This window comes from Symphalangus syndactylus, chromosome 21 (genome assembly GCF_028878055.3).
Source record: "Symphalangus syndactylus isolate Jambi chromosome 21, NHGRI_mSymSyn1-v2.1_pri, whole genome shotgun sequence".
NCBI lineage: Eukaryota > Metazoa > Chordata > Mammalia > Primates > Hylobatidae > Symphalangus > Symphalangus syndactylus.
In genome coordinates, this window is record NC_072443.2 from 5,632,562 (window position 1) to 5,649,635 (window position 17,074).

The following is a 17,074-nucleotide window of genomic DNA, read 5'->3' on the forward strand; positions in this document are numbered from 1 at the left end:
TGTATATGAGTGTAAACATGTATTACGCTCACCCCCAAGCTGCTACTTCTACCTATATCAGACTAAAAGAAGTTGGGAGAGGAAGAAATATCAGAAATCACAAATGTACCGTGGTAAGGAATGAATTCCAGCAATATGTTGGCATACCTCAGATGTCTCTAGTATCGGATCAAAACAGAAATTCTAATCCTAATGTGCCAATACTGATATTACTTAAAAATAATAAACTTTGGCCTTTAATTATATTTTACTTGTAAATTTAGAAACCAATGTTGTAGACTCTCTATAAAGAAATGGTTCATACTTTTCATTTTCAATTTATTGATATCAAAAGTACTAACGATTAAAACTGTAAGTATGTTATAGTAATGATTCTGAAATAGTATGTTTCAGATATCGTACTTTTAAAACAGACAGGCTATGGACCATTTGAACTATTCCATAGGTAGATTCTTTTCTCAAATACGGCCACTGTTATTTGATGCACAAGGCTAGGAGCAGTGGGTTTTTAGGCAAAGGCAAATCATATGATAGAGCTGATATATTTGGATGTCACATTTTAGCAAATTAGAATTCTTTAAAACATGTCATAAAAGTGTACAAAGCATCATAATCTAAAAGTATTAAAATAATTAATGAAAATATTTTTTAAAAGTGATGAGCATATACTTTGAGCTCAGCATATTCAGGTATTAAATCTAAGGACAGCTTGATTACCATCATGAGGGTGCACATAGTCTACTCAGACAATACAGAAAACGCAAAACAGAAAATGACAGCAAGCAACATATGAGAAGTAAAACCAAAATTCCAATTCCATTTCATACTAGCTATTTATTAAGTTTCAGTCCACTACCCCCCTTTTCTTTTTAACTCATACTCTTTTAGAACTCTCACAAGGTTTCATACCTTCCTACCACATCTGTAGTTTTACTGCTTTCCAGTTTTCATACCTGGGTGTTTCAATTTATATTGCTTTCCATCACCTTAACCCACTCAGAACTAATCATATTCCTGCAAAATTGATCATCTTTTCCTAGATCAGTCAGTGACACTAAACATTCCTCTATTCTGGTCTGGTTCTAACCTGTTTATCTTGCAGTGTCTTTACATTTCAAGTATACTTTTGCTCTCAGCTGTATCATTCTTTCTCAATGTTACCCTTTTAGGCCCTTTAATTTTACACATGTATTTCTACAGTGGTTTCTAACCTGATCTGTTTTCAGCCTCCCTGATCACATTTCATTTAGTGCTTATGCTATAAAGTTAACAGCAATAGAAATGTGGGTTTTAAGAGTTAGGAGTTTCAGGATTTGAATCTTAGGAACTCCTTGCTCTCAGCTAAACTGCTTCATTTATTCTCACTTTTGTTTATGCTGACTGCTGTACTTGGAAAGTACTTCATTCCTAAGATGAGCTTATCTTTCAAAGGCCCTATCAAGTATCTCTTCAGGAAAGCCTTCATGAATACCCCAAACTAAAGTGATACCTACACTTCAGAAAAGATCCCTCTTACTGATTTCAGGCCTATCATATACTTCCTTGTTTATATTTTATCGATCCTATTTCCCCAACCATTAATACATTGTAAATATACACAATGACACATTGTTTAGTGGATGCAGTGGCAAGAACATGGAATTGGAAATAAGAGAGACCTACATCTCAATACAGCATTATACACTGATTGGAGTGGCACACCCAGTTCAATGAGCCATGATTTTCTAGGAAAAGCCCTAAAACACAAAGGTAGAAAACCCGTGGCCATGTCTCCTATGTGACCCTCCTCTGCATTCCCCTTCAGATATTAATTCAGGGGTGGGAAAGTGATCCCAGTCAGGCTAGTCAGAATCTCTGGAATGTTCTCAACTCTGAACTATTAAGCTTGAGGTTTGTTGATGTTCCTGCTGGTCTGCAGCAAGAGAGACTGAAGCCAAATGACAGAGAAGAAACAGATTTTGAAAAACATTAGCAATATCAGTGTCCCTGGTAGCAGTTATCTTTGAGAACCACCTGTGGCCTTCCATGTAGCTTTCATGTAGCTCATACTGCACGCTAAATATTTTCCTATTTAGGCACAGATGCTATCACTTGCAAACTAACTAGTACAAATTCCAACTCCATTTCTTACTAGCTGTATGACTGTTATCTCTTTTATATACGGTTTTTTTATACATAAAGGTTGGGATTATTCCTATTCAGCATCTTTATTAAAAGAATTAAGAGAGATAATTGAAACACCTAGGTGAAATGTCTGGCATATACTTCCCCTAAATGTTGAAAGCCTGTAATAGGTACACTGCAATATCCTAATTTGCCAAGAGAAGGCTACCACTATGGATTTTTGCTTTAAAGCAGGCAAAGCAGAAATCTTAGGATAGTGTTATGAAGCTCCATGTTGATTGGATTTAAAACATGGGATCTGAGATTTTAGTTGTACAGTGGATTCTGAAGGAAAACAAAAAACAACAACAAAAAAATCCTGAAAACCACTGATAGTCTTCTTTTAGAAGACCAAAAGAGCAGGTTTAATGAAGCTTATACACGTTTTCCTTTATTCAATGTGTGCATTAGAAAACACGGCACTCATTCAGTGTACAAATACATTTCCCAGGTAACTAGCTAATAAAAGACCCTATTAACTACTAGTATTACCATTAAGTCATCTACTTTCTGAAAAAAGCCTATATAATGAGGTCAGTCACCCTTACAATACAGATTTTTTTTTTTTCAAACTTGACCCATTTATTTTAAGTAATTTTAATATAGCAGAGGCTGGAAGACTGCCTAAGTTTGAATCCTGGCTTCACTACTTACTAGCTGAATGGCTTGAACACAGTATTGAATGGCTTGAACACAGTATTATTTCCATAAGCTTGTTGGGTTAAATGACATATGCATATATAAAGCAAAGAATATAGGAAGCACTCAGCAAATATTTGCAGCTATTATTATTATTAATGATTGTGAAGGAGACATGGGCTTAGCAACTTGCCCCATTGGCTTGGGATACAGCAAAACTGTGGATCTGGTTCTATTCACACAGAGGGGAGATAAATGACAAGCTGACTCATACGCTAGGCCAGGATGAAACGGACAGCACACACTTTGGAGGCTGAAAAAAAATCCTGCTCATCAAATTACAGTAAAAATTAACTTTTAGAAGGAACCTTAACATTCAGAAATATAGAAAAGAGGTAGAAGAAATAAGAGGGTAGGCCATCAGAACCCACACTATTTAGAAGGAAGGGACAAAAAGAAGGCTAAAGACTCCTTTTTGGTTAGGCAGCTGGAGACACTGAGCTTCTATTCTTAGAAGGTTTCTGTGGCCAGGAGCCGGAAGACAGGCATTATAATATTTAGGTCCTTCCCTAAAGAGTAGAAATGGGTTACCAAGAGAATAAGAAAATAAAATGCTTTTCTGGTTTTTTTTTTTGTGTGTGTGTGTGTGTGTATACTTGTTTCTAGTTATTTATGAGTATATTACAATGAAAGAACTAAAGATACCCTGTTTAAATAGTGTGATATAGCTCAGGGCAGAGAACATTCCTATTCCCATAGGAAAAGATCTATTGTAACTGTGATGACTATTTTCAGTTCCCAAATAACCACATATCAAAAAATGATAATACTTCAAAAATTATAGTTATATGCAGTGTAACAACATTTCAGTGAACAGCAGACTGCGTATACAATAGTGGTCACATAAGATTATAATATCATTTTTACTGTACTTTTTCTATATTTAGATATATTTGCATAGACAAATACTTACCATTGTGTTATAATTGCCTACAGCATTCAGTACAGTAACACTGCTGTACAGGTTTGTAGCCCAGGAGCAATAGGCTACGTCATATAGCCTAGACGTGCAGTAGGATATACCATCTAGGTTTGTACCTCTACAATATTCACGCAAGGAAATTGCCTATTGACATATTACTTAGAATATATCCCCATTATTAAGTGCTGCATAACTGTATATAAAGGTGTGTGTATGTCTTACCACTATCTCCTAATCCCTTTCTCTATTTGAAATTCCAATTTACATGATATAATTTTAAATAAAAATTAGCATAATCTAACTAAAGGTATACTGTAACCCACCCCTAGAAAACAAATTTACCTGTTTCCAGATCCAGGTCTCCTGCTAACTAGCTATTTGACTCTTATCTCTGAGTCTGAAGATTTTAATCTATAAAACAAGAATAGGGCCAGGCACAGTGGCTCATGCCTGTAATCCCAGCCCTTTGGGAGGCTGAGGAGGACAGATTTACTTGAGCCCAAGGAGTTCGAAACCAGCTTGGGCAAAATGGTGAATCCCCATCTCTCCAAAAAAAAAAAAAAAAAAAAAATTAGCTGGGCGTGGTTGCACACATCTGTAGTCCCAGCTATTGAGGAGGCTGAGGCGGGAAAGTCACTTGAGCCCAGGAAGTTGAGGCTGCAGTGAGCCGTGATCGCACCACTGTATTCTAGACTGAGAGACAGAGTGAAACCCTGTCTCCAAAAAACAAAAACAAAAAATAACCAAGAATATTGAAGTATTATGATTTGCAGCTATATGCCGTCAAGCTATTGTTTTAATTTAATTGAGAATTTTAAAAAATGTTTATAACCCATGATCATTTCAGATTATGTTTAGCAAATAAAAGCTAGTTTTCTGTTAAGAATTAATGAAACAGCAAAGTGGTAAGAGTTGTGTGTATGTGTGTATATGGGTGTACTGGAGCTGAGGAAACAGAAATTCTTAATAGCCTCTGAAGAGTGATTTTATTTTAGGTACCTAAAAACACTCATATTACATTTTAAATTACATGATTGCTAGGTAAACCTGCTGCTTCCTATATTCTACTAGCAACTTTTAAATGTTTTAAAAACTCAGACTCCAAATTAAAATTTAATTTCAAACCACTGTTTCATTATAGCACATCCCTTAAACATTTACACTATCAGTTTAGTGGCACATTATCATTTTCTTTTTAAAGTCTCTAGTTCTTAGAATCTACTATTGTTCCTTGCACAATCGATTTTTTTTAAAAAGTAGCTTGACATTTTCACACAATGTAAAAAACAAAGTTCAAACTGCAATTTCCTTTCTGTTGCCCATCTTACCATTTCAATTTCTTTATTTACGAACACTTACCAGAGACAGTACATATCCCCATTCTGGAGCTGTGGAATAAGAAAGGATTCACAGAGCTGCAAGGCTAACATAGTTTTGCCTTCTTTTTCGGCATTACAGATGATATCAATTCCACTCTTACAATCAGTTTTCAATAAATGCTGTAAGAGGAAAAGAGAAATCAGTTCATATAATTAAAAATATCTAAGAAGCTAGTTGCAATAAATGTTTAAACATTCAAAAGAAATTGCTTAGATTTCTAGTTTTCTTCTACAAAGACAATGATGACTTGTAAAGAAATATTTTCATGGTTTCATAGTTTCACTGTACAGCACCTACATTTTACAATGACTACTTTTAATCTCATTAATGTCCACAACCTATAGGTACATATGATCCATATTAGGAAAAGATTAATTCCTTCACCTTAAGAAACCAAATAAACATGAGCATTTTACCTCTAGTACTTTATTTTAAAGGCAAGATCATAATGCTTCTTGAGTTTTTTTTTTTTTTTTTTTACTCCTGGCAAGCTGTGAGCTTGTTGACTTTTATTTGACCTCTTCTCCATCACATCAAAAGTGCAATGTGAATAATACTTATTAATGAGTATATTTTATTGATTTCATCATTTGTTAATATCAGATTTTGACTAATTCAACATGACCTTAAGTTATGGTGCCAAAAGAAAACACATCCAGATAATGTAATCCTTAAATCTTTGGCATTACTGTAAAAGGAATTTAACAACAACCATGGGCTACTATTTTTTTTGGTTTTTTTTTTTTTTGGTAGGGTTAAAATGGTAATAGGCAAAAATAGTCTCAAACAATACCTCCCGGAATAGCTGATCTTCTACAGGTGACATAAACAGACATGTGAAGAGTGCTTGATGGAAGTATAAGTCTTTACTGATTTCTGGGTGATTTATACAAGATTTAATAAGAGCCATTGCTTCGGGTATGCGTTCACAAGCAATTAGGTATCTGGCACGTAGTTCAAAGAACAGTGGATTTTCAGAACTTAAATATTTGTTCACTATATTAAAAAGAAAACAGACTCTATTACTCTCAAGAAAAGATTCTCTCAAACTTTGTTCTTTGAAACTTTACCACTAAAATATGGTTTCTAATTAGATTTAACTACTTAAATAGCATTTTCCTTAGTAGGAGTTTATTTGTGAAAAGAATATTCAGTTATATGGTTGGAAAAAGGAAAATAAGAGTGACACCAAAACAGTGCTCAAGAAATATTTGTTGATTTCTTCTCAGTCTAAAAAGTAAATAACAGAAACAAAATTTTAAAAGAAAAAAAATTTTCTTCTTTCAGTTCATCAATATGTTAAAATATGTTCCAAGTAACATGGGTCTATGTCTTTTTAGTCTAAGATTACATACTTTATCTTCTTACTGCTCAATATTTTCTTTAAGATTAAAAGGCTGAATCCTAATCTGTCACATTAAAACCATGTTAGTTCACATTAATTATAGAGATGTAATCTGAATGAAAAAGCTGAATCACAAGAAAAATATATTTTATTTAAAGATAAAATTAATCCAAAAGTAGTGCCAAATAGGGCTGCCTATTAATATACATTTATGTATCACTAAGGATAATTACTAATTAATACTTTACACAATTTTAAAATATATAAACACCGTTAGCTACATAAATTTATTTAGACCTAACAACAACCTTATGATGGGTATTATGATACTAGCTTTATAGATTGCAAAACTGAGTCTCAGAGAGGTCAAATGACTTGCCCAAGGACAAATAATTAAGTGGCAGAGCAGGAACTGGAACCCGTATTTTTATGATTTTGAATCCCAGAAGTATTTTAATTACTTATATTTAATCAGTAGCTTCTAAAGTGCTTACAAATGTTTTATTTTGGCTTAAAAACTTTGTCTTGCAATTCTGTTTACAATATATGATATGCAAACACTGATTTGTATAGTTAATGTAAAGATAACTTCACTCTGGTCTTTCCCCTAATGATCACCAACTAGAGAAAAGTCATCCATATCAATGAGGCTCTAGAGCAGCTTTTCCCAAAGTTTGAGGTATGCTAGTATAGGTATCAAAGGAGTATTTATTATTTTAATGTAATTCCCAGCCTAAAAGGCCATCAGCCCTCAGACCAACCAAGAACAGGTTTATTCTAGATCCTATGAGTGAAGCCTAAATCTATCCCTTAAAAGCTCAAACTTTCTTCTCCTCTGTCCTCACTTCTCTTGAAGCTCTGTCTTTTCTAGCTTCTTCCCCTCTAGGCACATGCATTCTCCTCATAATTTCCTCCAGTCTGTCACCCTTGCCTTCCCTATATTTGACTCTTCATACTTCTTCAGTAATCCAACTCTTCCTCCTCAGCTCCAACTCTCTCCCTTTTCAGTTTTTTTTTTTTTTTAACTCCCTTTCCAAGATCCACACATCAAACACCAGTGTCCTTTTTACCCCTTGGGTTCTTCATAACACTGTCACATATACCTTAGCCCTATCCACCTAGTCTTGTCCCACCTCCCATCCCTTCACAGCTCCTCCCCCACTTAACTGCATTCACAACCCACCCTAACCCCTTAACCTGTGACTAACAGAAATAACCTGCTCAATAAAATTTGTGGTATGAAATGTCTTTTTCACAAAACCAAGGTCTAACTGGTTCCAGGGTTGGGAGGTCTTGTTTTTTTCCCGTTGGCTGTCTCATAACTAAATTCCATTGGCTCTCTCCACACTTTTAAATGTTTTCTACACTTTTGTGCTTATTCACTGTTACTGAGCTTACATTCTACAGTTTTGGTGATCCAAAATGTTCTGGGGTTCAGGAATAATATGGGGAACATTTTAAAAAAGAATTAACAGCAGTTGACAAAGCCTCCTGCCTTGAAAGGAAATTCTGGCCTACAAAGGACCACTGTTAAATCAGATTGGACAGGAGGTGATATCAAAGAAATATGCAGGTAGTAAGGGTATGAGACAAAACTTCTAATGCATGAAGTTTGGGAAATACTGCTCTAGAATTCAAATTTATTCAGTCAGTCACTTACTCACTCACACATTCATCATGTGGTCATTCATTCAATCAACAAATACTTATATTAAGCATCTACTCTGTACCAAGCACTGGGCTAGCTATAGGATATGCAGTAGTAGTGACAAAAATTCAGAGTTCCAGCCCTCATTAAGTTTCCTGTGTAAGGGAAGGGAGATTCCATGTGCTTTCATGAAAAGCAGACTTTTTGTTTCTTTAAAAAAAAAAAAAAAGTTCCTACTTAAATAAATTTTAAAAATATAACTGAAGTGACAAAAATATACTCTCTGCAAATAACATCTAGTAGATGTGTTACCACTGAGAATTTCCATTACGAGAAATAAATGTACCGATCTGGGTATCAGAAGTCACTTTGGGCCAGGTTAGAAAAACAAACACTTTTCATGTGAAAATACATCACTCCCATTATTCAGTATTATAAAATGAAGAAAAATCACTATTACTGCTCTAGTTAGTAAAGGAAAGTGTATTTGCTTCTCACAAATGTTGGTTTGATTTTGAATCTCCTGAAGTACCTATCTCCTGAGATGCTGGCTGAGCTTTAAGGACAGCTTGCAACACTGGATCTTCCCATGGGCCACCATCTCTAATGATTCGAGTCACCAGTTCCAGATTCACATTTCCATATCTGCGGAGGTGATTCTGGCATTCCTAGGAGAGAAAAATCATTTTGGCTCTGTGAATTTAAAGGGGTTAAAAACTAAACTTGATCATCATTGTCAATAAAATGACTGATGGCCAGTGAGGCAGCTATTAAACTATAAAAGAGAAAGGGTTACTACTGTAACCTAAGTAGGGTGTCGAAACCCCATGAACACAAATAGGCTTTAATGCCAAAGGTTATACAGCAGTATCTGTATATTGGACTTAGAAAATCCCAAACAGGGATGACGTGTAACCTAAAGGACACATCATTTCTAGGAAAAGAACCAGGTTGCAAAAAACTGAAATTTAAATGTTCAGTTAAATTTATATAAAGGTTCATAAAGTTCCTCTTAACAATGGCAGGCAAGAGCCTGACAAGAAAAAGAGAGTGTGGTAGGGCAGGGGGCGTGGGGTGCCTGCTAAATGTAAAGTCTCTCTCTGGCTGGCAGGTAGACAAAAGTCTCCTGTCCTGATCCCAAATATATAATCTAAGTCGTGGTAGAAGGCTGGAAGATGGAGATTCTGTTTCCCTTTGTTGGATAATTAGATTTGCAGTTTTGGGATTAAAAAAATGACAGGTTAAAGAAATAAATCTATAAATAAGTAAATCCAACCTCTACTTTGCTTTAGATTTAAGATAAAGATGTATTGTTAAGTTGGGCAATAGTTGTGAATTTGTCCATACATTTTCTGGGTTTTTAAAAAAAGATATTTGAAATGTTTTTCAGAGAATCTGCTTGGACTCGTCATTATAACATGAAATTTGTAACAAGTTTGTAAGCAATGAATCTTAGTTTACTGAATTTATAAATCTCTTTTATTAGATTTAGAGTTATAAGATCTGTTTAGTTTGAATATGCTTTTTGATTCATTACATCCTTTGTTAGATTTTTTTTTTTTTTTTGAGATGGAGTCTCACTTTGATGCCCAGGCTGGAGTGCAGTGGCGCGATCTTGGCGCACTGAAACCTCTGCCTCCCGGGTTCAAGCGATTCTCCTGCCTCAGCCTCCCGAGGAGCTGGGACTACAGGCACCGTGTCACTATGCCCAGCTAATTTTTTGTATTTTTAGTAGAGACAGGGTTTCACCGTGTTAGCCAGCATAGTCTCAATCTCTTGACCTCATGATCCGCCTGCCTCAGCCTCCCAAAGTGCTGGGATTACAGGCGTGAGCCACCGTGTCCCGCCAAGGTATTGTTTTTTAAAATGGTTCAGAGAATCGAATTTGACAATTTAAAAAGATTAACTGAATCTCTAGTAAAAGTATTATTTTCAAAAATGCATAAATAGAGCTTAAAGCGTTAAGAAAAAAACTAGATGTAGAAACTGGCAATGTTAAAAAAAAAAAACTGAGTATTGTACATCAATCAAAACACAAGCAATTGCCAGAATTTAATTCTGTGCTCACAAAATCTCTCAGATATTAAAAACTTAGTAGCAGTTATAAAGCAAAGCTTCAGAATTTAAAAAACGTATCTTCAGAAATGTTACTTATTAGATGAATCAAGTCTACATATTCAAACACTTTGCTTTTATTAAACTGTCACATTTTTTCATAATTTGCTGAGATTATAAACTGATTTATATATGCCACATTGCATTCCTGGTTAAAATATACAAAAGAGGTTTTCCTTGTTTTATGAGAGAAGAAAGTAGCAGAAGAAATCAAGTTTTAAAATAAAGAATCATTCAGTCCAGTCAAAACATCACTTATAAATAGTCAAACATTATGAAAATAAATATCTTCTAAAAGTTATTTAAGGTTGGTCCCAAATTAAGCAATCAAGCAAACAAAAATCCTACAAACAATGGGCAAGTTACTTAACCTCTCTGCTCTATCAGTCAATTCCTCTGTAAAATGGATACTAAAACACCTACTTCATAGGATTGTTGTGAGGATGAAGTAATAATATACAGTACTGGAAAGTGCCTGGAACAGTGCCTGGTACCTAGTAAGCGCTCAAAAGACATTAACTATTATTTCTTCTAGTATTTTAACAGTTTGAATAAATATTTTATTTTAGGGCATCTAGTTTCCTTGGCATGAAATTTCTGCATTTCCACATGTCAGCATGTTAAAGCATTCATTAAATATGGGGTAAATATAAAGGTATTGATCAGCCATGAATTTAACATACATGGAACACTGTAATGATTCTTGGCAACAGCTTCATGGGTAAAAACAATGATCAACTGAAACCTCCCAAGGTAAGCAAGGTAGCAAGCTCCCAAATTACTCTAGACATACAGATTACTGCCCCGAAAATTCAACTACTGTAAGCTAGCTTTTGGTCCAATCAAAGCACAAGAAATAAGGTAAGTTGGACACTAGTCCCTGAGTCATTGGTGAGCTTAGCTCTGCTGCTCAGTCCTGGGACAATCCATCTTTCTAGTTGTCTAAGGATAGGTGAGGCATCAGTCAGTACTATGGGACTTAGAACTGGACTTAGGACTAAGTCAAGATGTATTTCCAACTTCCTAAAGTTGGCTGAAAATAAGAAACACTTGGAGCTCTTTTTAAAAAACAGATTCCTAGGACCTAATTTAGACCTACTGAATCAGAATTTCTAGGGGAAAGCCCTGATAATTTGAATATTTAACAACTCCCACCCACAGGCAACTTTGGGACACTTTTAAAATTATACCTCCCGCATTTAGTGTATACTCCCATAAATGATTACATTATGAATTATATACTTGACTCTTGCCGATCTTTGTTAAAAATTAGTAAACTAGCTTCCATTCATTTTTCTAAGATAAAAATTAATTATAAATGGTGTTTTTGTGTATGTACACTTTGTGGGTCAAAAATACCATATTTTGGAGACCACTCTTATGGAAAACAGCTGAGGATAGGAAACAGATGAAATAAAGATTTCATTTTGGTCTATTTAAAAAGACAAAGGAAGAAAGAACAATAAGCTTACAAGTATTTTTTGGCTCCTCGTTCCTTAAATAGAATAGTGGCTTTTTTGGATGATATTCAATTTAACACCTCCAAAGTGAATAAGGAAGCACTTAAATTACTGTAGAATTCACAACTTATTCTCTCCTAGGGTATAGGGTATATATACACATTGTATTTTTCTTTTCTTTTTTTTTTTTTTTTTTTTTTTTGAGACTCAGAGTCTCACTCTGTCGCCCAGGCTGGAGTGCAATGGTGCGACCTTGGCTCACTGCAACCTCGGCCTCCCAGGTTCAAGTGTTTCTCCTGCCTCACCCTCCAGAGTAGCTGAGATTACAGGTGCCGCCCACCACGCCTAGCTAATTTTTGTATTATTAGTAGAGACAGGGTTTCACCATGTTGGCCAGGCTGGTATCGAACTCCTCACCTCAGGTGATCTGCCCACCTCGGTTTCCCAAAGTGCTGGGATTACAGGCGTGAGCCACCACACCCAGCCATACATATTGTATTTTTCTAGAATATTAAATAATAAATTGTGCCTCTATATTAACTTAGTCCTTTATTAAGTCATCAGTCTACTATTATGGATGCCCACATTACACTGTGCTAAATATAATCCCCTTAATTACTTCCATTCAACTTTGTGTCTTGGCCAAAGGTAGAGAGAAAATACAACTCCCTCACTTCTTTCAGAATCCATTTCTTAATGTTTTACTCCAAAAGGAAGATTTCTTTTCCCTGAACTGGTTGCCATTTTAGAGAAGGCACCTACAACATGTGTCTGTGAAGCTATGGATCAGTGTTCTGGCCATTCTACATAATTGGTCTGGATCCGTCAGCAGTTTATCATAGGATGAAATCTCAAATTTAAGGACTTCTGGACTTACCTGCCTACCCATTCACCTATTGCACATCATGAATCCTTTTCTTCAGTCTGGTCTCTTCCACATCTCCCAAAATTCACCTTGTCTTTTCTTGTCTATGCCATTTCTCATGTCATTCTCCTACAACTTCCATAAATGTATCTAAATCCTATCTTTACACAATCCCACTTTCCCCAAGAAGCTTCTGCTAGCTACCTTAATCCATAATAAACTTAATTTCTTCTCCTGCCATACTGAACATTTGTGCTACATTATTATGTAAGAAGAAGACCTTGCATTACTATCTTAAGTGTTGACATCTTCTTAGGTGGTTAAAAGTTTTTTCAAACAGAGACAGGAAAGGAAAGGTGTGCCAGAGAAGATACATTCTCAATAATAAGTAACTTTTTAATCAAAATAGGGTTTTATGGAAATCTGTGTAAATGGAAGCACTATGGAGTCTGAATGAAATGAAGATTCTAGAATAAAGCTACAGAACACCACCTATCCAACTCACTCATAAGCAAGTTACTGCAGCAAATTAAGACAAAAATGTAAAAGGTCTTCAATATGGTTAATATTATAAAAACATAATCTTTGAAATACAGTAGCCTTTATAATACTTTGAAATGAGATCAGAATAATCATAAATCTTATTACATGTTCATTGGTTATCTCATAGCAAAGCACTTCATAAAGTTATAAAATTTAAGGATGTTATGCATTTTTCCTTTACAAAAAGGCAATCATGTTTAATTTGCCATTCTTTTTTTATGACAGATTCCTGAGGAATATTTACCTGGTATTTTCAAAAATTAATCATTCTGAGCTTGCCCATATAAAATAAAGGGGACAGTTATAACAATGAAAGAAGTTACTGTTTGTCAATAGAAAGTTTTTACAAAGAAAATGATTTAAAATGAACGTTTGAGGCCGGGCACAGTGGCTCACGCGTGTAATCCCAGCACTTTGGGAGGCCGAGGCGGGCGGATCACGAGGTCAGGAGATCGAGACCACGGTGAAACCCCGTCTCTACTAAAAATACAAAAAAATTAGCCGGGCGTGGTGGCGGGCGCCTGTAGTCCCAGCTACTCGGAGAGGCTGAGGCAGGAGAATGGCGTGAACCCGGGAGGCGGAGCTTGCAGTGAGCCGAGATTGCGCCACTGCACTCCACCTGGGCGACAGAGCGAGACTCCGTCTCAAAAAATAAAAATAAAATGAACACTTGGAAGTATTTGCATTTATTACATGATTGCTGTTGCCAAAAATCAGTATGTCACCTATAATGCTTCTATTATGCCATTTAAAAACTTAAGAATTTTCTGTTGAAAAAATTTTCAACTGGAACATTTAATGAGTTTTTAATTCACTGTTAAAAGTGGTTAGTATTAAAGAAAACATGGATTGACTTTAGGAATACAAATTTGGTAGTCAAATTTTGCATAATTCACGGAAGGCATTTTAAACCGGGCATCATGATTCAGAAAAGAAAATTTTCTTTTTTTTTATTTTGCTCATTTTTGTTTGGATTTATTATTTATTTTACTTTAAGTTCGGGGATACATGTGCTGAATATACAGGTTTGTTGCATAGGTGTACACGTACCATGGTGGTTTTCTGCATCTATCAACCCATCACCTAGGTTTTAAGCACCCACATGCATTAGGTACTTGTCCTAATGCTCAGACAAGAAAATTTTCTATCAAAAGTATCCTTTTAACTTATGACCAAGCATCGAAGTAAACTGAACCTAAAATCAGACTTTGAATTACTATATCACTGTGATACAGTAATTTTGAAAATTTTTCAAAAATACGCTATAATCACATTAATGTCACTGACTTTATACTGTTGAATTTAAAACATTATTTTAGTTTTATCCTTTTTAAATGTACTTTTGTTTTATAACGTATATAGTATGAGTACATGTGCATAAGTAATATACGCATAAAGGGGATAAGTGCTGAAATGTATTTTAAAAACTGTATGGTGTATCAGAAGTCTGGAGACCCTGGTCTTAGGTATTATTTGTTTTTATATTTGTGTTTGGGGCTGAATATAAAACTCATGTTTGTCTTCTATTGATTATCATGTCAATTTTCTTCACCATCTCCTGATTTGCTTCTTCCTTGCCATTTCTACAATTACCATTCTAGTCTAGGCCTTTATCGACTACCACTCAGATCACCAAACTAAAGTTTCTTCATCCCTCCCCATCCCTAATAAAACAGTCTTTAGAAGGTTTTAAAAGCTTAGACAATAAAGCTCTCAAGATAGCAGTATAAATAAAACATTTAAACCTGTTCTTTTGCCATATACATTACTGTAAACATATCAGCATATCTTTATAATAGATTAGGGAATATGGCATAGAAAGAATTAGAATGCTGGGTTAAGAGTAAGACTTAGGCCCTCATTCTGCTTCTATAAACCTCAACTCTGTTGCAGCTTAATTTTCAGATATGTAAAATAAGGGAATTGGATTAATAATTTTTAAGATGACTCTCAGTCTCAAAATTATAAAAACGTATGAATGCCTATAAGTTACATTATTCGATTTTTTTAAAATAAGTAGCATTATGTATTTGTTGAGCTATTTAAGGATATCCTTTTTGGGACTTGAAAAAAAGAATATTTAAAATATGAATAATTATTCCTTGTTTAATAAGTAAAAAGTAATAAATGTACATGCTACTTTTAATTAGCAGAGTTTTATCTGAAGAGGAAGCCAATCATAACTACAGTAAAACCATCAACTAACAGCATAGTCATATTTCAAAATTAGTTGGTAGTTGCCATGCTAATGGAAGTACAACCCTATCATTAGCATTTTAAAATAAGTAATGAATTAATATGGCTACCATATTAATTGTCACTGTTCTAACTACTGTCATCATCCTAACACAGGCCTTGAAGCAGAATTAAGGTGCATGCAAGATTTTTTGAGCACAGGTTTGCATACAAAGAAATAAATATAAAATTTGATTTAGCAGAAACAACATTAGAGTCAGTCAAGGGAACAGGTCACAGTGCTGCCTAAGCTACAACGTGGGCTAGTTAGTCTCCAATAATTATTGTTTAAAGGATGAATGAATGAATCTCTCTGGTCCTTAGTTTCATCACTTATTTAAAAATGAGATTGAACTTAATGCCCTGTGCAGTTCCTTACAGCTTAAATTTTCTATAATATATTTTATCTGGGAAAATATAAATTGCTTCAAGCACCAATACACTGAGAATTCTAGTTATTATGTATTAGGACACTCTACATGATCTTTCAGTGAACAATGAATGCTTTAATGTGTTCTCAGAGCTAGTTTCAAAGTGTTAATCCTATCACTGATTTTAAAAGCACTTACATGCCTACTCTTGACAACACTAGACTGCAAGATGCTCACAATCTGCTTATGGTTGGATGCTATGTGTGAATAACTACCAATACACAATGCTTAATACCCTCTCCTGAAATGACTGTTCTATGTCATTATTCCCATGTCAAGGTATACTGACTGGCCTTTCCTGAAATATATTCAATTTATTGACACTGACAGTCCTAACTTTTGGAAGCTTGATCTCGATCCCTTTGGCTTAACCTGTCTGAAGTTTATGTATTGCAAATTTTGTTTTAAATAACTCTGGCTCTTGTTCCTCTTCAAAATAATTATACAAGTTCAACAGTTGAAGTAAGGTGTTTCTTTCTTAAACAGAAGATTATTTTGAAAAAACACAAAGTGAAAATCTTTTTGACATAGTGATACATGAATTATTAAACAGGATCAACTATTTCAAATAGATAAAAGCCAATGGAAAAATATCAAGGCTTATCTAAGAAAAATTATGTAAGAAATACAATCTTCACAAAATGATTTCAGAATCTGAAACTGTAACATCAGTCCTTTCCTCTCCCAATGATAAATGTATGGTACATTTGTCAAATATGTTTCTTTCATAGATAGTGAAATCTTTTCCCTTATACTTTTTCTCACAGTTGAGCATATTTCAACTTTCATTTTTTCTGCATGTTGTCAAAGTAGACTCCACAAATAAATGTTTGATGTTTTTGTTCCACCAATCCATTTACTGATTCATCCTCCACCTGACTTTGCAAGGTGGTAACCAATGGACTATGAAATAAACGGTTTTAGACAATACACCTATTTTTTTGTGCGTGTGGGGGGTACTGTTTTTTAAAAGGTGATTAGGAAAGGATGTTACAACAAAAAGGATCATTTTTTCTTTAAAAAAAAGAACCTAATTAATTTTCTTAAAAAAATCCATTACTGTGGATTATATACACTCATTCCTAATTCTGGTTTTTAGGAATTTTCCTGTCCCTTACCCTAAATTGAAACTTGCCAACCAACAATTCCATTGATGTACACAGTGGCCTCTACTGCTTCAATCTTTTTTATTTCTAATTGACAAATAAGAATTATATGTATTTACAGTGTACATACAATGTGATGTTTTGATATATGTATACACTGTA

General features: G+C 34.6%; 1 protein-coding gene across 11 annotated transcripts in view; it reads right to left on the reverse strand.

Annotated features, from left to right (window-relative positions):
- The window catches only part of ZNF654 (zinc finger protein 654), a 90,989-nt gene that overhangs the window by 9,675 nt on the left and 64,240 nt on the right, over nt 1-17,074 (reverse strand). For 6 of the 11 annotated variants that reach the window (XM_063630518.1, XM_063630517.1, XM_063630520.1 and 3 more), the window contains 3 exons: nt 8,690-8,825; nt 5,958-6,160; nt 5,144-5,283 (listed from right to left, as the gene is read on the reverse strand). In XM_063630518.1, coding sequence (XP_063486588.1) covers nt 5,144-5,283; nt 5,958-6,160; nt 8,690-8,825 — 479 coding nt within the window. The remainder of the gene's footprint in view (nt 1-5,143; nt 5,284-5,957; nt 6,161-8,689; nt 8,826-17,074) is intronic. The other 5 variants (XM_055260363.2, XM_055260362.2, XM_063630522.1 and 2 more) reach the window with 2 other exon arrangements.